General features: G+C 38.7%; 1 protein-coding gene and 1 pseudogene across 5 annotated transcripts in view; both read right to left on the bottom strand.

Moving 5' to 3' along the window:
* The window catches only part of TMEM62 (transmembrane protein 62), a 112,286-nt gene that overhangs the window by 60,564 nt on the left and 25,135 nt on the right, over positions 1-26,587 (bottom strand). For 3 of the 5 annotated variants that reach the window (XM_077127621.1, XM_077127623.1, XM_077127622.1), the window contains 2 exons: positions 24,340-24,477; positions 22,273-22,318 (listed from right to left, as the gene is read on the bottom strand). In XM_077127621.1, the coding sequence (XP_076983736.1) occupies positions 22,273-22,318; positions 24,340-24,477 (184 nt within the window). Of the gene's footprint in view, positions 1-22,272; positions 22,319-24,339; positions 24,478-25,591; positions 25,704-25,977; positions 26,238-26,587 lie in introns of those variants that run through there. The other 2 variants (XM_077127619.1, XM_077127620.1) reach the window with 1 other exon arrangement.
* Positions 349-5,955, bottom strand: LOC143655984 (melanoma inhibitory activity protein 2-like; annotated as a pseudogene).

Raw genomic sequence — 26,587 nt, 5'->3', positions numbered from 1 at the left:
ACAATAACAGCTACAATAATCAAATATCTAGCAACAAATTTACCAAGGAAGTGAAAGACTTCTCCATGAAAACCTACAAAGCATTGGTAAAAAAATCACAACTGATGTAAATACAATTCTTGGCAGAGAGACAGAGCCTCGGAGTTTAAAACATCCCCAACTACAAGATTACATATATAAAATTCCCATTATTATTTATGTGATGGTGTGATAATCAAATTAAAATATATACTATATAGAATAAAATAAAATGGAAATAATTTACTCATAAGATTCATATTTAAATCATCTTTATTTACAAAATACTATCTTGAGAATTATAATTTTATTAAGTTTCAATTTGAGCAAAAGTATAATCACTTAACAACAGCAGTTACTTAAAATGAAAAGGAGAGATAAGTAAAAATTACTTTCGAAGAGACACCAAAAATATTATCAAGTATCTTGTTGTGGTTCTGGATGTTCAGTAGTAGACTCATTTGAAGGTAGAATTAACCCTGAAGGGAACTCATTTTGACTTTCAGGATGTGGGGGTAAGGGGTAAAATCCAGCTGCTGGGGGAAGATAAAGAGGAAAACTCCTCGGTGAATAGACATTTCTCATTGCTGATGGAGGATGTAATGAGCTAGGTGAGTCCCTTGGTGGGAAATATCTCAGGGAGCTCCATACCTGCTACCTGGAGGAGGTAAGGGAAAAGGAGGCCCTCTTCTTATGAATGGTCCCCTTGGATCCACTGGATACAATGGACCTCTGGTTGGAGAAAAATGTGTAGGAACAAAGCCAGAGCCAGGTGCTTCACTTTTAGCAGGGAGAGATGAATCCACATTTAAATCACCAAGATCATCTCTAATATTCCTACTGGATCCCACTTCTGATGACATTGACCCATCTGTTTTCTCTAAAGAATGCACATTAAAACTTCTGAGTTCTGCTGGTCCAGATAAGCTACCAGAATTAGAATAAAACCTGTCTTGCCTTTGTGGAAGAGCAGGATCAGGATATAGTTGGCCTGATGGAGGGGTCATAATCCTATGATTTTGTGCCCATGGAGGTGACAGGGATTCTGTGTCAGAAGGTGCTCTACAAGGATCAGGTAGCCTATCATAACTTGATTCTCTTCTTTCACTGGTAATCTGATGGTCCAGAGGATTCTCTGGTCCTTGTGAGCCCCTTTCTCCTCCCCCTAGAAGCAAAGGTGAGAGTCTGAGTGAACCCTCCAACAAAGTTGCAGGGGAGAGAAAAGCTCTCATTTCAGATGAAGACTGACCCATTGGTGAGGAACCATATGGGAATGCTCTCTGCCAAATGCTGTACTTGGAACATCAAGTGAATAAGGATCTTTTTCTAAAAGTTCAAATATAAACTCTGCCTCAGTTAATTTTTGCCTGTTGTGAGCATTTTCTTTCCTTAAGTTATTGAAGTTTCTTTCAGCAGTACAAGTTGCCAACCAATTATCATGAGCCTTTTTCTCATGGAAAATAATGTGCCTTTGATAAGAATGAATGGTTCTCTCCAATGCTTCCTCAAGCTCTCTTGCTCATTTTCTGTAGGTCTCCAGTTCTTCTGCTGCATGGCTGATCTTTTCATCTACTTTGGCAGTTTCTCCACTTTCTCTAATTGGCAGTTTTCTTCTACAGTTAATTTCCTGTATAATTTCATTTCATTTTCTTGATATAGTTCAGTTATTACATTAAGTTTCTGCCAAAGCTTCTGATTCTCAATTTCAAAGTGTGTATTTCCTGACTGCAAAGATGCTTGCTCAGTTTGGACATTTTTTATATGTTCTGTAAGTTCTTCCTTTGTTTTACCTACTTCAGATAACTGAGTGTAAATTTCTTTTCTTTCTCCTTCTAGGGTTTTTAAAGAAGGATTTAGCTTAGCAGCATGAATCCATTTCTCCAAACCTCCTTTTGGCTGATTATTTAAGTAAGCACCATTTTCTGATTCACTCTTCATTTCCAATTCCAAATTATCATCATCCGTTATGCCTTCTCCAGGTACAGCAGCTCAATCTTTCATCTATAGCAAGTGTTCAGTCAGAGAATTGATCTGATTTTCTTCATCATTCAAGACTTGTTCCACATGTACTTTGGAGTCTTCAAATGTTATTTTCTGTCTATTAAGTTCACTCACTTGTTCTTTCCATTCCTCAGCTTCTTGTAAAAGCTGTTTCTGGCTTCCCTGAAGTTGGGTGTTTTTCATTCAAAGCATCTTTAATTGCTAATTTAAGTTGTTTTTCATTCATTTGAAATACTTTGAAGGTTGTTTTAGCTTCAGCTACTTGAGATTTGAGGGACTTTGATTCATCTTCTAGAGACTGCATCTTTTTTGAAATAGCCACCATCAATGCATCTTGCTCAGAATGTTTAGATTTCTCTTCTTTTAATTTTTTTTCTTGAAATAGCATTTCACCCTCAAGTTCAGAATTGGACCTGTTCAGCTTTTCACAATATTCCTCTGATATTAAGGATCTTTCAACAAACTTCAACTTGGTGCTTCTGTTTACTCCTTCTCAAAGCAGGCCTCCTTTAAAGATGACTCTAAGCCTCATACTCTTTCTGAACAAGACTAATTTTCAAGTATTTTACATTTTTCTTCAATTAGTGTAGAAAGTTTTACAGCAAGCTTTTTCTCCCTTCCCACATAAAGCTGTCTTCTAACTGATCGAAAATTCCTCCACAAAAACAAAAGAACAGCCAAAAAATCCAACAATAACTGAACATATCACCAATTCCTATGGAAAACCATAGGGACTAGGACTTGGTCTTATATCTTCAGGCAATACAGCCACAACCTGCCATACAGGAGACCCAGGTTCAATTTCTGGTCTGTGCACCTGTGCAGCTTCTCCAGAACCAGCCCCAAGTACGGCTGAGGGGTACTTGGGCCCCTCGATGATGTCAAGGCTGCCTCGGCTGTCACCACTGCAGCCATGGCCTGTCTGGGCCAGCAGAAGTGGTGGTGAACACCCTCCTCCATTTTTAAAAGACATAAAATTCTAACCAGAGATAAAATTTTTGCCTGGCAATTGTCTTCTTTTAGCATTTTAAATATTTCATCCCACTGTCTTCTTTCCTCCATAGTTTCTGATGAGAAATGGGCACTTAATTTTATTGGGGCTCCCTTGTACAGAACACATATTGCTCTTCTCTTGCAGTTTTCAGAACTCTCTTACTGTCCTTGAATTTGACAGTTTGACTACTATGTGTCTGAGTGTGGTTCTACTTGAGTTTATCCTGTTTGGGGATCATTGGCTTCTTGAATGTATATATTTCTTTGTATTTTATTAAATTTCAGAAGTTTTCTGCCATTATTTCTTTGAATATTCCCTCTGCCCCTTTTTCCTTTTTTCTTTTCTGGGACTCACCTCATTTGTATATTGGCACACTTGATGGTGTCTTTGCTGGTTTGAAAGGATGTATGTACCCTAGAAAAGCCATGTTTTAATCTGGATCCCATTTTGTAAAGGCAGCCATTTCTTCTAATCCCTATTCAGCACTGTATGTTTGAAGCTTTAATTACATCATCTCTCTGGAAGTGTGACTCAATGAAGAGTGGTTGTTAAACTGGATTAGGTGGAGACCTGTTTCCACCCATTCTAGGTGGGTCTTGATTAGTTTAGGGATACTATAAAAGAGGAAACATTTTGGAGAAAGCAGGAGATTCAGAGAAAGCAGAGAAGAATGACAGAACCATAAAGCAGCACTCACCAGCCAGCGACTTTTGGAGATGAAGAAGGAAAATGCCTCCCAGGGAGCTGGAGAGGAAGCTAGCAGATGACATCATGTTTGCCATGTGCCCTTTTAGCTGAGAAACCCTGACCATGTTCACCATGTGCCTTTCCACTTGAGAGAGAAACCCTGAACTTCATCGGCCTTCTTGAATTAAGGTATCTTTCCCTGGATGCCTTAGATTGAACATTTTTATAGACTTGCTTTAATTGGGACATTTCCATGGACTAAAAACTGTTAATCTGCAACTTACTAAATTCTTCTTTTTAAAAGCCATTCTGTTTCTGGTATACTGCATTCCATGAGCTAGCAAACTAGAACAGTATCCCACAGATCTCTTCTCTTCTTTTCATTTTTTGTCTCTGCTCCTCATCCTGAATCATTTCAAGATCTTTTCATTGAGTTTACTGATTCTTTCTTCTGCCAGCTTCTATCAGCTGTTGAAACCCTGTATGTAATTTTTCCTTTCAGTGACTGTGGTCTTCATTCCAATATTACTATTTGGTTCCTTCTTAAAATTTCTAACTCCTTACTGACATTCTTATATTGTTCATTCATTGTTTTCCTGATATCCTTTAGTTTTTTTCTCTATGTTTTCCTTTATCTTCTTGAACATAATAAGGGTCATTTTTTTTAAGTCTCTGATATGTCAAAGTGCGGTCTTTGTTTATGTTTTCCGGATTTGTATCTTGTTTCATTGGATAGGCCATCATTTCCTGTTTCTTTTTTTTGTTTTGTTTTTTGCTGCACACTGCACATTTTAATATTTTAAAGTGTTAATTATGGGATTTAGTTTCTGAGCTGTTTCTTAAGTTTGCATACAGCTAGTAATATCACAGTGAATCCCTGAGTATCAGAAGCTAATTAAACAAACCATTGCAAAATTCCCTTTTCACAGTCTTTGCAAATCAGTTCTTCATTGGCTAGTGTTCTCCTTTAGGGAATAGCTGTCCTACCAAGAAGATCAGCCCAAGGAAAATGTGAAGTGTAGGGGTTGTCTCCATCTTTTCTGAGCCTGAGTCTTGTCCTGAACCTACTTTTGGCCCTAGGAATTTCTCCATTTACAAGAATTCAAATGCTTCCTCTACTCCCTATGAAAGACTTTTCTCCTTTCCAAGTAGGTCTATTATGTGACTTTTTGTCCCAGGCCACTTTGCCCTAATTGTTTCTTATACTGTTTTTGCGGTCCACAAGCTGCTTGTGCCTGCAGGAAAAGTTCTACGAGGATGAGCCAGAGACAAGTTTTAGTCTTTCAGGCTACCACATGAAAGACTGATAATGACATACAGGACCCAGTATGCACACAAGGGTTACTGTGCTCCCTTCAGAACATGGCCAGGGACCCCTATGAGAGTATAGGCTGAGTCCACACTACACCTGGCAGAGGGTGTGAGAAGGGCCAGCAAGGGCACCATGAACATCTCCTACTCAATTTTTTTTTTTAGTGTGGTGTGGTGGGGGTCAGATTTCATTCTTTTTCCATGTGAATATCCTGTTATCACAGAATCATTTGTTGAATGGTGGTTTTTGTTTTTGTTTTTTTTGGAGTGCATGGGCTGGGAATCAAAACTGGGTCTCCCGCATGGCAGGGACAAATTCTACCAGTGAACTACCTGTGCACTCCCTCTCCTATTCATTTTTAAAGCTGTATTATCTTGATTTGGCACTGGTGTAGTTACTACAACATTTACTGTTGTCTGGAGTTTTAAGGAGATGATCCTGACAGTTTTTGCTAGTTTTTCAAAGATTATGTTGGAACTTTGGGAAGATGGCTGAATACAGTAGCTCAAGATTACCGCAACTCCACGGAATATTTAGGGAAGGAACAGAAGAGCAACTGAGGCAGTGATTTGGGAGTGCAGCTGACCCAGGAGAGACTTTTGCACCACATGGGGCAGCCCTTATTGCAGAGGCCAAGGAACTGAGAGTTAGTAAGCTGAAGCTTGAAGCGGAGGTGCGGAGCCACAGAGCCTGTGAGTGCACAGATGGGAGCAGGGGACTAGGAAGTAAGCCAGGCCATGTTCCTTGGGTGTGCTATGCTCACCAGTGCAGCCCCGTGACCAGCAAATGACCCTACACCCCAAGCACCTGAACCCTATCACCAGCTTCCATTCCCTGTGTTCCAGGCAACCCACCCCACCAGGCCCCAGTGCACGTACCTGCCCCACAACCCCACACCCAGTGCAGCCAACCCACCTCTCCTGCACCCCTCCTGAGCACTATCTCTCCTTCCCTGTTCCCTACAGGCTGTTGCCAGCACATAAAGACTGTGGGAACTAACCTTTATACCTAGGATACCCCTGCCCTCCTGGCCACAGTGTTGCACAGCCTCACTCCACCCCCTCTGAGCTCTGCACATCCACATGTTTACGGCACTCCCAGGCCCACACATGTGCATGGGCTCCCAATCACGTCATTCAGCTCTGGGAACCACACTTTACAGCAGTCCTAGAACCATGCATACACAGATCTCAGCCTCACCTCCCAGTTCTGGGAAACTGCCAACTTGCACAGCCGGGTCACATCAGCCCCTAATCCATGAAGGCATAACACTGACCTACTGCCACAGCTCTATGCGTGCGCACAAAGGGCCCCATGCCTTAGCCAGCACACACCTGGGTTACACCCCCCAGACTGGTGAACCTGCACAGCTACATCCTACCTGGCTGCTGGGTGTCCATGTTCACAAGCATCTGCTTAACACCCCCAATCTGTGCCTATACCCGCCCTGAAACAAATCAATGCACTGAGTACCTCACCCCATGCCCTGCTCCCTACTGTACAACCATCCTGCAAACACAAGGCCTTAGACTACAGAAAGAAATCAACTCCCAAAGTAAATCAAGATATTTACATGCTGCGAAGGCAGCAGATCACTAAGCATATCACAATGCAGACAGATATAGCCCTGCCTAATGACCAAATTAAAATACCAGAGGAGATGCAGACATTGGAACAACTAATCAAAGACGTTCATACAACTCTACTTAATAAAATAAGTGGGATAGCAAATGACATAAAGGAAATCAAGAAGCCAGGAGAAGCACATAAGGAGAAAATTGAAAGAATAAATAGAAAAATAGCAGACATCAAAGGGATTAAAGATTCTGTTGACCAAACAAAAACCATACTAGAGGCACACAACACCAGACTTGAAGAGACAGAAGAAAGAAAAAGTGATATTGAGGACAGGATAATTGACTTTGAAGACTCAAAACAGCAAAAAGAGATGGAAAAAAGTGAATGAGAACTCAGTGAAATGATAGCCAAAACAAAGCTCACAAATATAAGAATCACTTGTGTTCTAGAAGGAGAAGAGAGGAATAAAAGGCTAGGACAAACAGTTGAGGATATAAAGGGGGAAAACTTCCCAAACCTCACAAAGGACATAAATTTACAAGTCAAAGAAGCCCAAAGAACTCCAAACAGAATAAATACAAATAGGTCTTCCCCAAGGCACATACTAATCAATCTGTCAAATGTTGAAGAGAAGCAGAAAATCGTGAAAGTGGCAAGAGAAAAACAATCTATTACATACAAGGGAAACCAAGTAAGACTGAGTTCAGACTACTCAACTAGCATCCTGGAGACGAGAAGGCAATGGTATGACATATTCAAGATCCTGAAAGATAAAGACTTCCAGCCATAAATTCTCTACCCAGCCTAACTGTCCTTCAAAATTGAGGGAGGTCGCTTCCTGGAAGATGGCGGCTTAGTAAGACGCGCGGATCTTAGTTTCTTCTCCAGGACACCTACTAGGGGAGTAGAAACGATACAGAAAGCGCCCAAAGCCACAACAGAGATAAAAAAGACAGCGTACCCCATCCTGGAACGGCTGGCTGGCTGAGAGAAGCAGCTCGGGTGAGATCGCCGAGGCGCGCAGGCCTTACCGGGCGGGGTGGCAAGCGGCCGGAGTTACTCCCTTCCCCCTTCCCGGGCCGGCTGGGAGAATTGGAGAGGTGGTCCCCTGAAACCAAGGCGGCTGGTGCCCACACCACGCGCAGCCCCCGGACCAACTGAGAGAATTGGATCGGAAACCCCCAGGCCGCGGAGAACTGTGACGGGTGCGGGAGGCCCCTTCCAAACCCGTGACTCCCGGGGAACGTGCACTCTCTCGGGCGGGCCGCTGCCGCTGGCACCCTCCTGCCACGCTTGTTGCCCAGGGCCGACTAGGAAATTCGGACGGGCTCTTTCCCTGGCTGCGGCGACCAGCAACCCTCCCTGCGTTCGGACCCCGGGCCGGCTCAAGCTGCTTTGGCTAGCGAACCCCCAGGACGGCGAGAGTTTTCCAAAGTTAAAGGTCCCACAGCACCTTTTACTGGTGGGACCCGCAGACAAACGTGTGCCACGAGCGCCACCTACTGGGCAGGATAAGAAAAACAGAACCCAGAGATTTCACAGAAAAATATTACAACCTTGCTGGGTCCAACACCAAGAGAAATCTGAATAAATGCCCAGACGCCAGCAGCAGAAGATAACTGTCCACGCTCAAAAGATTGAGAATATGGCTCAGTCAAAGGAACAAACCAATAGCTCAAATGAGACACAAGAGCTGAGACAACTAATGCTGAATATACGAACAGAAATGGAAAACCTCTTCAAAAATGAAATCGATAAATTGAGGGAGGACATGAAGAGGACATGGGCTGAACATAAAGAAGAAATAGAAAAACTGAAAAAACAAATCGCAGAACTTATGGAAGTGAAGGATAAAGTAGCAAACATAGAAAAAATAATGGATAGCTACAATGATAGATTTAAAGAGACAGAAGATAGAATTAGTGATTTGGAGGATGGAACATCTGAATTCCAAAAAGAAACAGAAACTATAGGGAAAAGAATGGAAAAATTTGAACAGGGTATCAGGGAACTCAAGGACAATATGAACCGCACAAATATACGTGTTGTGGGTGTCCCAGAAGGAGAAGAGAAGGGAAAAGGAGGAGAAAAACTAATGGAAGAAATTATCACTGAAAATTTCCCAACTCTTATGAAAGACCTAAAATTACAGATCCAAGAAGTGCAGCGCACCCCAAAGAGATTAGACCCAAATAGGCGTTCTCCAAGACACTTACTAGTTAGAATGTCAGAGGTCAAAGAGAAAGAGAAGATCTTGAAAGCAGCAAGAGAAAAACAATCCATTACATACAAGGGAAACCCAATAAGACTTTGTGTAGATTTCTCAGCAGAAACCATGGAAGCTAGAAGACAGTGGGATGATATATTTAAAATACTAAAAGAGAAAAACTGCCAACCAAGACTCCTATATCCAGCAAAATTATCCTTCAAAAATGAGGGAGAAATTAAAACATTCTCAGACAAAAAGTCACTGAAAGAATTTGTGACCAAGAGACCAGCTCTGCAAGAAATACTAAAGGGAGCACTAGAGTCAGATACAAAAAGACAGAAGAGAGAGATATGGAAAAGAGTGTAGAAAGAAGGAAAATCAGATATGATATATATAATACAAAAGACAAAATGTTAGAGGAAAATATTATCCAAACAGTAATAACACTAAATGTCAATGGACTGAATTCCCCAATCAAAAGACATAGATTGGCAGAATGGATTAAAAAACAGGATCCTTCTATATGCTGTCTACAGGAAACACATCTCAGACCCAAAGATAAACATAGGTTGAAAGTGAAAGGTTGGGAAAAGATATTTCATGCAAATAACAACCAGAAAAGAGCAGGAGTGGCTACACTAATATCCAACAAATTAGACTTCAAATGTAAAACAGTTAAAAGAGACAAAAAAGGACACTATATACTAATAAAAGGAACAATTAAACAAGAAGACATAACAATCATAAATATTTACGCACCGAATCAGAATGCCCCAAAATACGTGAGGAATATACTGCAAACATTGAAAAGGGAAATAGACTCATATACCATAATAGTTGGAGACTTCAACTCACCACTCTCATCAAGGGACAGAACATCTAGACAGAGGATCAACAAAGAAATAGAGAATCTGAATATTACTATAAATGAACTAGACTTAATAGACATTTATAGGACATTACATCCCACAACAGCAGGATACACCTTTTTCTCAAGTGCTCATGGATCATTCTCAAAGATAGACCATATGCTGGGTCACAAAGCAAGTCTTAACAAATTTAAAAAGATTGAAATCTTACACAACACTTTCTCGGACCATAAAGGAATGATGTTGGAAATCAATAATAGGCAGAGTGCCAGAAAATTCACAAATACGTGGAGGCTCAACAACACACTCCTAAACAACGACTGGGTCAAAGAAGAAATTGCAAGAGAAATTAGCAAATACCTCGAGGCGAATGAAAATGAAAACACAACATATCAAAACTTATGGGACGCAGCAAAGGCAGTGCTAAGAGGGAAATTTATTGCTCTAAATGCCTATATCAGAAAAGAAGAAAAGGCAAAAATTCAGGAATTAACTATCCATTTGGAAGAACTGGAGAAAGAACAGCAAGCTAACCCCAAAGCAAGCAAAAGGAAAGAAATAACAAAGATTAGAGCACAAATAAATGAAATTGAAAACATGAAAACAATAGAGAAAATCAATAAGGCCAGAAGTTGGTTCTATGAGAAAATCAATAAGATTGATGGGCCCTTAGCAAGATTGACAAAAAGAAGAAGAGAGAGGATGCAAATAAATAAGATCAGAAATGGAAGAGGAGACATAACTACTGACCTCACAGAAATAAAGGAGGTAATAACAGGATACTATGAACAACTTTACGCTAATAAATACAACAATTTAGAGGAAATGGACGGGTTCCTGGAAAGACATGAACAACCAACTTTGACTCAAGAAGACATAGATGACCTCAACAAACCAATCACAAGTAAAGAAATTGAATTAGTCATTCAAAAGCTTCCTAAAAAGAAAAGTCCAGGACCAGATGGCTTCACATGTGAATTCTACCAAACGTTCCAGAAAGAATTAGTACCAATTCTCTTCAAACTCTTCAAAAAAATCGAAGTGGAGGGAAAACTACCTAATTCATTCTATGAAGCCAACATCACCCTCATACCAAAACCAGGCAAAGATATTACAAAAAAAGAAAACTACAGACCAATCTCTCTAATGAATACAGATGCAAAAAATCCTCAATAAAATTCTAGCAAATCGTATCCAACAACACATTAAAAGAATTATACATCATGACCAAGTAGGATTCATCCCAGGTATGCAAGGATGGTTCAACATAAGAAAATCAATTAATGTAATACACCATATCAACAAATCAAAGCAGAAAAATCACATGATCATCTCAATTGATGCAGAGAAGGCATTCGACAAGATTCAACATCCTTTCCTGTTGAAAACACTTCAAAAGATAGGAATACAAGGGAACTTCCTTAAAATGATAGAGGGAATATATGAAAAACCCACAGCTAATATCATCCTCAATGGGGAAAAATTGTAAACTTTCCCACTAAGATCAGGAACAAGACAAGGATGTCCACTATCACCACTATTATTCAACATTGTGTTGGAGGTTCTAGCCAGAGCAATTAGACAAGAAAAAGAAATACAAGGCATCAAAATTGGAAAGGAAGAAGTAAAACTATCACTGTCTGCAGACGATATGATACTATACGTCGAAAACCCGGAAAAATCCACAACAAAACTACTAGAGCTAATAAATGAGTACAGCAAAGTAGCAGGTTACAAGATCAACATTCAAAAATCTGTAGCATTTCTATACACTAGTAATGAACAAGCTGAGGGGGAAATCAAGAAACGAATCCCATTTACAATTGCAACTAAAAGAATAAAATACCTAGGAATAAAGTTAACTAAAGAGACAAAAAACCTATATAAAGAAAACTACAAAAAACTGCTAAAAGAAATCACAGAAGACCTAAATAGATGGAAGGGCATACCGTGTTCATGGATTGGAAGACTAAATATAGTTAAGATGTCAATCCTACCTAAATTGATTTACAGATTCAATGCAATACCAATCAAAATCCCAACAACTTATTTTTCAGAAATAGAAAAACCAATAAGCAAATTTATCTGGAAGGGCAGGGTGCCCCGAATTGCTAAAAACATCTTGAGGAAAAAAAACGAAGCTGGAGGTCTCGCGCTGCCTGACTTTAAGGCATATTATGAAGCCACAGTGGTCAAAACAGCATGGTATTGGCATAAAGATAGATATATCGACCAATGGAATCGAATAGAGTGCTCAGATATAGACCCTCTCATCTATGGACATTTGATCTTTGATAAGGCAGTCAAGCCAACTCACCTGGGACAGAACAGTCTCTTCAATAAATGGTGCCTAGAGAACTGGATATCCATATGCAAAAGAATGAAAGAAGACCCATCTCTCACACCCTATACAAAAGTTAACTCAAAATGGATCAAAGATCTAAACATTAGGTCTAAGACCATAAAACAGTTAGAGGAAAATGTTGGGAGATATCTTATGGATCTTACAACTGGAGGTGGTTTTATGGACCTTAAACCTAAAGCAAGAGCACTGAAGAAGGAAATAAATAAATGGGAACTCCTCAAAATTAAACACTTTTGTGCATCAAAGAACTTCATCAAGAAAGTAGAAAGACAGCCTTCACAATGGGAGACAATATTTGGAAATGATATATCAGATAAAGGTCTAGTATCCAGAATTTATAAAGAGATTGTTCATCTCAACAACAAAAAGACAGCCAACCCAATTACAAAATGGGAAAAAGACTTGAACAGACACCTCTCAGAAGAGGAAATACGGATGGCCAAGAGGCACATGAAGAGATGCTCAATGTCCCTGGCCATTAGAGAAATGCAAATCAAAACCACAATGAGATATCATCTCACACCCACCAGAATGGCCATTATCAACAAAACAGAAAATGACAAGTGCTGGAGAGGATGCGGAGAAAGAGGCACACTTATCCACTGTTGGTGGGAATGTCAAAGGGTGCAACCACTGTGGAAGGCAGTTTGGCGGTTCCTCAAAAAGCTGAATATAGAATTGCCATACGACCCAGCAATACCATTGCTAGGTATCTACTCAAAGGACTTAAGGGCAAAGACACAAACGGACATTTGCACACCAATGTTTATAGCAGCATTATTTACAATTGCAAAGAGATGGAAACAGCCAAAATCTCCATCAACAGAAGAGTGGCTAAACAAACTGTGGTATATACATACGATGGAATATTATGCAGCTTTAAGACAAGATAAACTTATGAACCATGTAATAACATGGATGGACCTAGAGAATATTATGCTGAGTGAATCCAGCCAAAAACTAAAGGACAAATACTGTATGGTCCCACTGATGTGAACCGACATTCAAAAATAAACTTGGAATATGTCATTGGTAACAGAGTCCAGCAGGAGTTAGAAACAGGGTAAGATAATGGGTAATTGGAGCTGAAGGGATTCAGACTGTGCAATAAGACTAGATACAAAAACTCAAAAATGGACAGCACAATAATACCTAATTGTAAAGTAATCATGTTAAAACACTGAATGAAGCTGCATCTGAGCTATAGGTTTTTGTTTTGTTTTGTTTTGTTTTGTTTTGATTTTACTATTATTACTTTTATTTTTTTCTCTATATTAACATTCTATATCTTTTTCGGTTATGTTGCTAGTTCTTCTAAACCAATGCAAATGTACTAAGAATTGATGATCATGCATCTATGTGATGATGTTAAGAATTAATGATTGCATGTGTAGAATGGTATGATCTCTAAATGTTGGGTTAATTTCTTTTTTTCCGTTAATTAAAAAAAAAAAAAAAAGAGAGAAGGGATAATTGGAGATGAAGGGATACAGACTGTACAATGGGACTGGATATAAAAACTCAGAAATGGACAGCACAATACTACCCAATTGTAATGCAATTATGTTAAAACACTGAATGAAGCTGCATGTGAGGTATAGGTTTTTTGTTTTTGTTTTTTTTGTTTTTTTTTCTTTCTATTATTGTTTTAATTCTTATTCTGTTGTCTTTTTATTTCTTTTTCTAAATCGATGCAAATGTACTAAGAAATGATGAATATGCAACTATGTGATGCTATTAAGAATTACTGATTGTACATGTAGATTGGAATGATTTCTAATTGTTTTGTTAATTCTTTTTTTAATTAATAAAAAAAAATTGAGGGAAAGATTAAAGTTTTCACAGACAAAGAAGTCCTGAAAGAATTTATCAACAAAAGACCAGCCTTACAAGAAATAGTAAAAGGACTTCTGTCAGCTGAAAAAATGACAGGAGAGGGAGTTCTGGAGTAGGGCACAGAATTAAAGAGTACCACTAAGGGTAATTTAAAGAATACAAAGAGAAAGAGGGAAAAGAATATGTAGATCTGACAAATAAAATAAAAAAGATAAGATGGTGGGATCAAGAAACACCTTTTCAGTAATCACTTTGAATGTTAACAGACTAAACATACCAACTAAAAGATATAGATTGGCAGAGTGGATTAGAAACATAATTCAGCTATATACTGCTTACAAGAGACTCATCTTAGACACAAGGATACAAATAGATTGAAAGTGAAAGGATGGAAAAAAATTTTCCACGCAGGTTGTAACCAAAAGAAAGCAGGAATAGCTATATTAATATCAGACAAAATAGATTTTAAATGTAAAGACATCATAAAAGACAAAGAAGGACACTATATACTAATTAAAGGGTCAATTCACCAAGAAGATATAAGAATCACAAATGTTTATGCTCTCAATCAAGGAACTCCAAAGCACATGAGACAGACATCGGCAAAACTGAAGGGAGCGATAGATGTTTCAACATCAATAGTAGGAGACTTCAATACGCCACCCTCCTCTACAGATACAACCAGACAAAAGACCCAACAAGGAAATAGAGAAGCTAAATAAGTTGATAAATTAATTAGACCTAATACAACATATAGGTCACTGTACCCCAAAACACAAGGATATATATTCTTCTCTAGTGCTCATGGAACATTCTTCAGGAAAGATTATATGCTGGGGCAAAAAACAGGTCTTTATAAATTTAAAAACACTGAAATCATTCAAAGCAATTTCTCTGATCATAGTGGGATGAAGCTGGATTTTAATAATCACCAAAGAGGAAAACATTCACAAATATATGGAGATTAAATACCATACTCTTAAACAACCAGTGGATCAAAGAAGAAATCGCTAGAGAAATCAGTAGCTATTTGGACATGAATGAAAATGAGAATACAACTTATCAGAATTTAAGGGATGCATCAAAGGCTGTGCTGAGAGGGAAATTTATTGCCCTAACTTCCTATATTAAAAAACAAGAGAGAGTTCTTGGCTGGCGGCGCTCCCGCCGCCATCTAGCCCTCCTCTTCCCCCTTCTCCGCCGGCGCTCCCGCCGCCATCTAGCCCTCCTCTTCCTCTTTCTCCACCGGCGCTCCCGCCGCCATCTAGCCCTCCTCTTCCTCTTTCTCCGCCGGCGGCGCTCCCGCCGCCATCTTGCCCTTCTCTTTCCCCTTCTGCTAAGGTGGCGCTCCACCCGCCATCTTATCCTTCTCTTTCTCCTCCTACTCCAGCGGCTCTCCAACCACCACCGTGCCCTCTTCCGCCTTCACCGGCTCCTCCGCCACCATCCTCGACAGCCTTGCCATCCTCACCTTTCCTCCTCCAGAACAGCTACTAGGGGAGTAGAAACGATACAGAACAGCTCCCGGAGCCACGACAGAGATCAAAAAGACAGTGTACCCCATCCTGGAATGGATGACTGGCTGGGAGAACCCGCCAGATATAGAATGTTAATATAGAGGAAAAAAATAAAAGTAATAATAGTAAGAACAAAACAAAACAAAACAAAACAAAACAAAAACCTATAGCTCGGATGCAGCTTCATTCAGTGTTTTAACATGATTACTTTACAATTAGGTATTACTGTGCTGTCCATTTTTGAGTTTTTGTATCTAGTCCTATTGCACAGTCTGTATCCCATCAGCTCCAATTACCCATTATCTTACCCTGTTTCTAACTCCTGCTGAACTCTGTTACCAATGACATATTCCAAGTTTATTCTCGAGTGTCGATTCACATCATTGGGACCATACAGTATTTGTCTTTTAGTTTTTGGCTAGACTCACTCAGCATAATGTTCTCTAGGTCCATCCATGTTATTACATGCTTCATAAGTTTATCCTGCCTTAAAGCTGCATAATATTCCATCGTATGTATATACCACAGTTTGTTTACCAATAAGCAAATTTATCTGGAAGGGCAGGGTGCCCTGAATTGCTAAAAACATCTTGAGGAAAAAAAACAAAGCTGGAGGTCTCGCGCTGCCTGACTTTAAGGCATATTATGAAGCCACAGTGGTCAAAACAGCATGGTATTGGCATAAAGATAGATATATCGACCAATGGAATCGAATAGAGTGCTCAGATATAGACCCTCTCATCTATGGACATTTGATCTCTGATAAGGCAGTCAAGCCAACTCACCTGGGACAGAACAGTCTCTTCAATAAATGGTGCCTAGAGAACTGGATATCCATATGCAAAAGAATGAAAGAAGACCCATCTCTCACACCCTACACAAAAGTTAACTCAAAATGGATCAAAGATCTAAACATTAGGTCTAAGACCATAAAACAGTTAGAGGAAAACGTAGGGAGATATCTTATGAAACTTACAATTGGAGGCAGTTTTATGGATCTTAAACCTAAAGCAAGAGCACTGAAGAAGGAAATAAATAAATGGGAGCTCCTCAAAACTAAACACTTTTGTGCATCAAAGAACTTTATCAAGAAAGTAGAAAGACAGTTTACACAATGGGAGACAATATTTGGAAATGATATATCAGATAAAGGTCTAGTATCCAGAATTTATTATAAAGAGATTGTTCAACTGAACAACAAAAAGACAGCCAACCCAATTACAAAATGGGAAAAAGACTTGAATAGACACCTCTCAGAGGAGGAAATACAAATGGCCAAAAGGCACATGAAGAGATGCTCAATGTCCCTGGCCATTAGAGAAATGCAAATCAAAACCACAATGAGATATCATCTCACACCCACCAGAATGGCCATTATCAACAAAACAGAAAATGACAAGTGCTGGAGAGGATGCGGAGAAAGAGGCACACTTATCCACTGTTGGTGGGAATGTCAAAGGGTGCAACCACTGTGGAAGGCAGTTTGGCGGTTCCTCAAAAAGCTGAATATAGAATTGCCATACGACCCAGCAATACCATTGCTGGGTATCTACTCAAACAACTTAAGGGCAAAGACACAAACGGACATTTGCACACCAATGTTTATAGCAGCGTTATTTACAATTGCAAAGAGATGGAAACAGCCAAAATGTCCATCAACAGAAGAGTGGCTAAACAAACGGTGGTATATACATACGATGGAATATTATGCAGCTTTAAGACAGGATAAACTTATGAAGCATGTAATAACATGGATGGACCTAGAGAACATTATGCTGAGTGAGTCTAGCCAAAAACTAAAGGACAAATACTGTATGGTCCCACTGATGTGAACCGACATTCAAAAATAAACTTGGAATATGTCATTGGTAACAGAGTCCAGCAGGAGTTAGAAACAGGGTAAGATAATGGGTAATTGGAGCTGAAGGGATACAGACTGTGCAATAAGACTAGATACAAAAACTCAAAAATGGACAGCACAATAATACCTAATTGTAAAGTAATCATGTTCAAACACTGAATGAAGCTGCATCTGAGCTATAGGTTTTTTTTTTTTTACTATTATTATTACTTTTATTTTTTTTCTCTATATTAACATTCTATATCTTTTTCTGTTGTGTTGCTAGTTCTTCTAAACCGATGCAAATGTACTAAGAAATGATGATCATGCATCTATGTGATGATGTTAAGAATTACTGATTGCATATGTAGAATGGTATGATTTTTAAATGTTGGGTTAATTTCTTTTTTTCCGTTAATTAATAATAAAAAAAAAAAACCAAAAAAACATTGAGTTAAAAAAAAAAAACAAGAGAGAGTAAAAATTGAGGACTTAGCAGCATACCTGGAGGAACTTGAGAAAGAACAGCAAACTAACCCCAAAACAAATAGAAGAAGAGAAATAACAAAGATTACAGCAGAGATAAATGAATGAGAGAACAAAAGAATAATAGAAAGAATCAATAAAACCAAAAGTTGTTTCTTTGAGAAAATCAGTAAAATTAATGGCTACTAGCAAGACTGACAAAGAAAAAAAGAGAGAGGGTGCAAATAAACAAAATCAGAAAAGAGAAGGACTGCGTTACCACAGACCCTGAAGAAATAAATGAAATCCTAAGAGGATACTATGAACAACTATATGCCAACAAACTAAACAATTTAGATGAAATGGATAAATTCCTGGAGACACACAAACAAGCCACACTGACTCGGGAAGAAATAGAAGATCTCAACAAACCAATCACAAGTAAAGAGATCAATCAGTCATCAAAAATCTGCCTACAAAGAAAAGCCCAGGGCAGGATGGCTTCACAGGGGAATTTTATCAAACATTCCATAAAGAACTAACACCAATCAAGCTCAAATTTTTAATCCTGCATAGATTATTGTCATGCCTGGAAATATCCTAGAGTATATTAAGCAGACAATGAAAAAGTATTGGCAAAGTCCCCTGAGGGAGGGGAGAAAGAATATGGAACGATTAAACCTTACTATCAGAGAATCCCGATACTGTATCAAAGTTTAGGGACACCTAAATCAATAGGTCATGCCCTTGATCATGAGGCTTACTCTTGTGAAGCTTATATAGGTAGCAGAGAAGCTTAGACTACCTATAGGCATGCCTAAGAGTTACTTCTGGAGGACTTCTGTTCCTCAGATGTGGCCTCAGTCTCTCTAAACCCAACTCTGCAAGTGAAATAATTGCCCTCCTCCCTACATGACATCCAGGGGTGAAAGTCTCCCTGGTAATGTGGGAGATGACTCCCAGGGATGAATCCAGACCTGGCACCATGGGATCAACAATTACATCCTGACCAAAAGGGGGAAAAGAAGTGTAATTAATGAAGTTATCAGTGGCAGAGAGAATTTAAATAGAGTTGAGAGGCTACTCTGGAGGATGCTCTTAAGCAATCTTAAAGTAGACCTTGCTACCTATCATAACCTGCCAACCTACAACCAGGATCCTTCCAGCCAATCCTAAAGAACACCTAGGGCAATATATAAGATTCCACAAGGGTTCCATACACTAGAGTAACTTTCCAGAAACTTACAATCTCCAGATGAGTCAGTCCCTGGTCCAGATAAGCTCTGAAACCTAGCCCTGCCTCTCTAGAACATCAGATGGTTCCATCTTCCTACCCCATATTAGTGACAGACCCTTCCAACCAATATGAAAAATTTAGAATTGCCATAGCCCAAACCCCCTTAAAGAGAGGGATGGAATGATCAAAGGTGATGGTGGAGTTATACAGAGAAGATATGATTCAACAAATGAATATGAATGCTGAATCATCAAATCGATACATCTTTTAGTCTCCAATATTTTAGAGCAGCTAGAAGTAAAAACCTAAAATTGTGAAATTGTAACCCATGTCAAAGTTTGAAATACGTTCTACAACTAATTGTGGTGCTGTGCTTTGAAATTTATAGTTTTTTGTATATATGTTATTTTTCAGAAAAAAAGAAGGAAAAAAGTCAATTGTGATGATAAAAAAGTATTTAAGCCCTCTAGCCTCCTATATTCTGGAGCAGCTAGAAGGAGAAATATGAGAGGATCATATTGTAGCCCATGACAAATTCTGGGATCTGTCCTGTAACTACTTGTTGAAAAGTGCTTTGAAAACTATTGTTTTTTTATTTCTTTGCTTTGTATATATGTTATACTATACAATAAAAAAAATTTACCAAAAAAAAAGGCCTGAACTTTAAGAAACTTAAGGACTATATCACCAGGTGGTGAGGATTATAGATAGAATTCAAACATGGTTGCTTCAATATCTTTAAATATCCATGCAAGATATAGTTAATAGTACAATTACAAAAATGTGCTTTCATCAATTTTATCAAATATACCAAACCAAGGTAAAGTGTTAATAATAGGGTGAAAAATGGTGTTACATTATGTATTATTTTTTCTGTAAATCTATCAACTTCTGTAATGAAAATGAATGAATGAATGAATAAATAAATAGATTTTAATGAACCAAAAAAAAAAAAAAACAAGATTATATTGGGGAATGGCACCCTGGAGGATCTTGTGCCACCTTCTTGGTCAATTGGAAAGTTGGTACATTCTTAAAATCAAGATTTAACATCCACGGTTTTCTTTTCCCCTTCAGATTGATATTTCTGTAATATCTATATCTCTAGCAAAATGCCATGTTACATAAAGATTTTTTGTTCAGAAGCAAAAATATAAAGGTAAGAGGTGAGTGATTAATCATTTTGCTTTCCTAATAACCAGTCAGAACTACAAACTTTGAAAACTTCTCAACTCTATTCCCACAGATAACATCAAAGATACAAACAGTTAAAAGGAGGTGAAAGGAGATATTTCTGTCCTTTTCCTTCCTCACATTAACAAAAGAGTACATAGTCCTCTTCTAGGTTATGGTGGCTCTAATTGTATAAATTCAGTTATTTAACCTATGCTTTCAGATCTATCATTCTCAAATTGATGTCACCATCCTTATATCCATGAACTTTGTTCAGATGAGTATGTTTTCTATTCTTTTCAGACTTTCCTCCTATCAAGGCTGGACTACTGCAGGTCCTTTCTATTTCATTGCTATAATTACAATCTCTCCTTCTTTTTTCCATTTTACCTCTATCTTGTTTCTTTTTTGTTGTGAGATTATCCTTTATAAAATACTATTTTCATTATATTATTTGTCCACCTAAGAACCTGTATTGGCACCCCCAAGAGGACCTCTTTTGTTGCTCAGATATGGCCTCTCTCCTCAGCCAGCACGACAAGCAAATTCACTGCCCTCCCCCTCTCTACGTGGGGCATGACTCCCAGGGGTGTGGACCTTCCTGGCGATGTGGGACAGAAATCCTAGAATGAGCTGGGACTCAGCACCAAGGGATTGAGAAAACCTTCTTGACCGAAATGGGGAGGAGAGAAATGAGACAAAATAAAGTGTCAATGGCTGAGAGATTCCAAACAGAGTCAAGAGGTTATCCTGGAGGTTGTTCTTATGCATTAAATAGATACCACCTTTTTAGTTGAGGTGTAATAGAGAGGCTGGAGAGAACTGTCTGAAAATGAACAGCTGTGTTGCAGTAGCCATGTTTCTTGAAGATGATTGTATAATGATATAGCTTTCACAAGGTGACTGTGTGATTGTGAAAAATTTGTGTCTGATGCTTCTTTTATCTACCTTATGGACAGATGAGTAAAACATATGATTTAAAAATAAGTAAATAATAGGGGAGACAAATATTAAAATAAATTTAGTAGATTGAAATGCTAGTGATCAATGAAAGGGAGGGGTAAGGGGTATAGTATGTATGAATATTTTTCCTGTTTTCTTTTTCTGAATTGATGCAAATATGTTCTAAGAAATGATCAGGATGATGAATATACAACTATGTGATGAAAAAAAAGAATCTGTACTGGATTATGAACTCTTATTACCCATCACATCTAAAACTCTATTTGTTACTCACAACCTCCATAAATTGGCCCTAAGCTACCTGTCCAACATCACACCAGTCCTCAACATGAACTTCTATTCTGGCAATATCAGTTTCTTTACTGCCTTCCCAAACTCCATTTTAACTTTTAAAGTTCTGTTCATAGTGATCATTTTGCTTAAAATATACTCCTTGGCATTTCTTACTTTTCCAAATCCTATCCATATTTTAAGACTAGATTCAATTTTCATTTCTCTTCTAAAGACTTCTCTAAGTCACTCCATGCGGCTCTATGTCTTTTCTGGTTTCTCGTGGTTGTGTTGTCATGTTCACCGTATAATCTAGTATTTCATCAGCCATTTCTTCACGTTCTTTTCTAATTGTTTTCTAAACAATTCTTATCTCCTGTAACTAGATTAAGGCAGAGACCACATTTTTAAATACTAGCTCATATATATCTTACACTCTTAAACTAGTAATGGATAATCACTCAATAAATACTTGTTACTTGATTGACTGACAGTGCAGAGCAAAGTTATTGAATCCCCTGAACTGAAAGTGAAATTGTAAGCAAAAGAAGTTTCCCAACTCATTGAAACTAGAAAATTCGTTTTCTACCTCAGAGCTCCCTAGCCCTTTCACATTTCCGGCACATAAAGAAAATTTTAATATTTGTGCATCACATACTGAGATGAAAGAACAAAATAGTCAAGAGTAACTAATTAATAAAAGACAAAGTATTAGAAATAAAAAAGAATTAAAGGAAAGAAAAAATCCAAATAAACAATAAGAACTAAATCTGTCTCACACAAACACACATACACACAAGCCTCCTTTTCTAAATTACCAGACGTTCTTTATTAGAAATTTTAGCTGTTAAAATATGTTTTCACCCATTAATTGAATTGACTGCACCCTCCTCATAGCAGACCCTACCTAGTGCCCTGTCTTCTGTTCATTACAGTACCTGTAATAATTCTCAACACTCTCCAGACTTGGAATGTTGAATGCATCTATATCAAAAAGGAAAGAGCAGACATGTTAACAATGAAAGAAAAATGACAGTTCTTTCTGTAACACTTTAATACATAGAATTCCAATTAATAACATTGATAATTTAAAAAACTTGATAGTGTAACAAAATTCAGATTATCTGAAAATTTATTTAAGGTATGTGGTACAATGGGGAATAATAGGTACCTTGAATTATGTACTATTAAGAGCAAATCAATTTGAAGTGAAAAGGTTGAGTTGTTGCTGTTTTAATTATGTAATTCTGGAAGTTAGCAAGAAGTGAATTCATGCCTAATTTACTGATACCTATCTAATGCTTCTAAACAGCAAACCACTTAGATAATGGGGACAAAGTCCCTGTACTTTCAAATCTTTAAAAAATTCAGCAAGAAAAGAGCTATATACTGCTATGTGGTAAGGTTGATAACATCATAGAACACAGCTGGAGATATAAAGATTTCATAGAACTTGACGGCCTGGTTGCAACAGCTAAAATTGTTCATCATCTTCTACTTCCAAGAATCCACTACATTTTCAATAACTTTAGAGATTAACCTATAAATTTAATATAGGTCAAAAGAAATATTAACATGTATGCAATCCTCTTGCTATATAAAAGAACAACTCTGTTATAGTTAAATCTTAATAAAGATTAGTTTCCTCCTCTATCTTAATACAATGTACAAATATATATAAACACGTACCCTAAACATTTATGTCGAATTACATTACTACGAACTCCAAGGGACTATTCAAATTATCTGATCAAAAGAGTTTTCTTGATATTCATTACTTGAAATAAAGAAGTCAGTATCATGACTTAGAAACTTAAAAATAATCATAATAAATAAATTTGCTTATTTGTTGTTAAAGAATTTGACCTATACCACTAATTAGGATCTGGAAAAATAGAAACATAAAAATACTACAGAAAGTTCTAAGTCAAATATCCTATTTTTAACTTATTTTTTTTAGCTGCTTTATAAGAACTATTATAAAGATGGCATTTTCTGATCAAACCAGTAACCGTGTATTTTACCAAGTAGAATTATGTTTAAAATGTTAGTTTAAAAAAGAGACACTCGTCAGCAATGAATAATCAAATGAAGACGGGAAATGAAGTACTAAATAATCAACAAAAAAGTTAACCTTTATAAAATAAACTAACAAATCTACCATCAGGACTCTTATGGAGAAGAGTTCATTTCCTTATTAAAACAACAATGATAATCTAAAAAATGGTGAGATTATTCATTTTTCTATGTATATGGGGATTTGTTTGCATTTTTTAATTTTTAGTTTTAAAATTTACATACAGTAAAAATTCACTCTTAGTGGTGTATAATTCTACAGGTTTTCATATATGCATAGTTATCTATGCATCACCACCATCAAAGTACAGAACAGTTCCATCACCCTAAAAAATTTCCTCATGGTGCCTCTTTATAGTTATCTTCTCCTATCCCTAAGCCCTGGTAACTACAAATCTATTTCCAGTCTATAGTTTTGCATTTTCCTGAATGTCATATAAATGGATCATACAGCTTATAGCCTTTTGGAGTTGGCCTCTTTCACTTAGCAAGTTGTATATATATATATTTTTTATTTTTTATTTTTTTGGCATGGAGAGGCTCTGGGAATCGAACTCAGGTCTCTGGCATGGCAGATGAGAATTCTGCACTGAGTCACCATTGCACTGCCCTGTATATATTTTTTAAACATTTGTCTGCATGGATTTCACTGGAAGCTTTTCTTCCATATCATTTGCCTATATGAGTTTTGTTGGAAGCTTTTCTTCCATATAAAGAAAAAAGGACCATACCAACTCTCACCTCAAAGGCGAAAAGTGAAATCTGACGTTTTAAAATCATATTATGGTTGTGTTTCAGAATTGTGACCTTCAGTATGTCTAAGGCTTTGTTACAGTGTTCCATTTTATAACTTGGCAAGCTAAATTGGACAATTTAAGTTCCTAAAGGAAAAATAATCTAGTCTTAATTATATATGGGTCTTGACTCACCATGATTTCCTCTGATATCCAGCCACTTCGTTTTTTCCACGACCCTTGTCTTCTTTAGAATACCCTGGTAAGTTTGCCATTCTAGCTCATGCTGCCTGGATCCCAACTTGTCTTTTGTTTTGGCATCTGTCAAGTCTCCTGTAGGTTTATATAAGAATTGAATAACAATGCAAAATGAACTCCAGGAGGGTTTTAAAAAAAAAACAAAAGCACAGTGAAGGAATAAAAATACTTAAAATACTTAACATGCATAAGCATAACCTCTTATGAGTCCATCTGTAACCCAAAACAAGCCATCTAAAATGTTTTATTTGTCTGCAAGGGTGTTATTTGTTTGCTATGGGTTAGCAAGCTCCTATTTAACCTCCTGTGATATTAGAAATGGCTTGTGAAAAAAATTTTTATAGACAGCAGTACAAAATGCAGCATGAGACTCTCTCTGATAAAATGAAAATCTTTCATGTGAAATTCCATCACTCCGTGTGTCTAATATCTATGGTGACCATATTTTCCAAACTCCAAATTATGATATAAGATCTGACTAAGTATTATTTTTAAAGCAAGAAGCAAGCTGGAAAGTGCAGTTTGGACAGCTGGTGAAACATTTAAAATTGGGGCTCTTTCATAAAATGAGAGTTGTTTCAGCAAGGTGGGTGGGAAATGAGTTCCCCAGTAGACAATATAGATGCTTCTTACACTTCCTCACCAACACAGTATGGAAACAAACCGTTAGGAGTCTTCTCACCTATACAGTTTAGGAACAAATGATTAGGGGTTTGAAGAATGTAGGCACCCAAGCCAAGGGATGAAGAAAAAATGTCCTGAGTCAGTGAAGCTTCAACACTTAATAATATAAGACTGACTAATAATGTGAAGAAAATGGAAACGTAGTAAAAGAAAAGAATTTATAATTTGTGGTTAAAGGGCTTTCCCTAATTCTCAAATCCAGAACTGCAACAAAGACAACAACAAAAATCAGATGCAAATATAGTAGATGGCACACTGAGATGAGAATCATAAGCCTTGCTTCTAGTGATTTGACAAAACCTTGTTATATACAGCAAATCATTTGGCCTGGCTCTTCCTTCAGTTTGACAGGTAAAAGGAATTAAAACGTCCCATCTCCACCTCACAGGGCCACTTGGGGCGGTGGCCACAGTGCTCTCAAGCCCCCCAAAGTGAAAAGCCACAGCCCAGATTAGCATTCTACTATCCAGACCACAGAACAGGACAGCACAGGCAATTCTTCTACCTGTTACTAGGACGAGGGCTGGTTGAATGATGTCAATATTCTCAGAACAGAACTTCTCTAAATCTACCGCTCTGCCTGGATCCTGAAACATGCTCACGTGAAGGTCGGATATCTGCCGAAGACGGGTATTAAAACAGAGATATATGAGTCAGGAAGCGGCAGCATGGGCAGGAGCGGTCAAGCGGCTTTCTTGGGCGGAAAGAAAAGGCAAGGATGCCAACACCCCAGGGAAGGATCGAACCCAGGTAGGGTCGGGACTAAACAGACTCTCGACCTACAAACTGACTGAGGTCGGGGGCCCGGAGTTTGGGGCCCAAACTGGCGCGGGTTGTGTCCCCGCAGAAACCGCTCTGCGCCCCCCCCCCCCCCGGCCCCCGCCGTGTCACCTGCAGTCCCCAGAAGATGTTGCTGTCTCCAGGGCCCGGCGCTGGGTGCCGGCTTCGGGGGGCGCGGGGCTGGGGCAGCGGCGAGGACGGGCCAGCCAAGCCGTAGTGCTCCAAAAGCACTGCCACCAGCGCCGCGACCGCCAGCCCCGCGACCACCTTCAGCGCCAGCGCTGCGGTCATCCCGGCCATACCGTCCGCCCACCGAGGTGCGGCCCCGCCTGGCCTCGGGGAGCCACTCTGGTCGCACTTCCGGACTCTATGGTCGGGGGACCCGCGCGGGAGGCGGCAGCGATAAGGGCGACACAAGTGGCCGGAGCCGGAGACGCCGCACTGCTCTGTCACAGCCGGGACCTGCGTCTTTCCTGACACCTGCCCCTCTCCGGCGGCCGGCGTCTCTGGGCCCTGTTTGACAGTGTAATGCGAGCGAAAAAAAGAAAACGGAGACCCCCAACGTGAACTACAGTTGCTGAGTGGGGCAGGGAAGATGTCTTGGACCTGGCGACGAGTGGCGGGGGTTAAGAGTACTGGTTCGGGCTTGGTCAACCATTCCTGACCTTCCTAGGTCAATTTCCTTACCTGTAAAACCGAGTTAATACCTCTCGTGTGTACT

This window comes from Tamandua tetradactyla, chromosome 14, assembly GCF_023851605.1.
Source record: "Tamandua tetradactyla isolate mTamTet1 chromosome 14, mTamTet1.pri, whole genome shotgun sequence".
In the NCBI taxonomy this organism is placed as follows: domain Eukaryota; kingdom Metazoa; phylum Chordata; class Mammalia; order Pilosa; family Myrmecophagidae; genus Tamandua; species Tamandua tetradactyla.
Note: the sequence above shows the minus strand (reverse complement) of the source record. Positions and strands in the feature narration are given on the sequence as shown.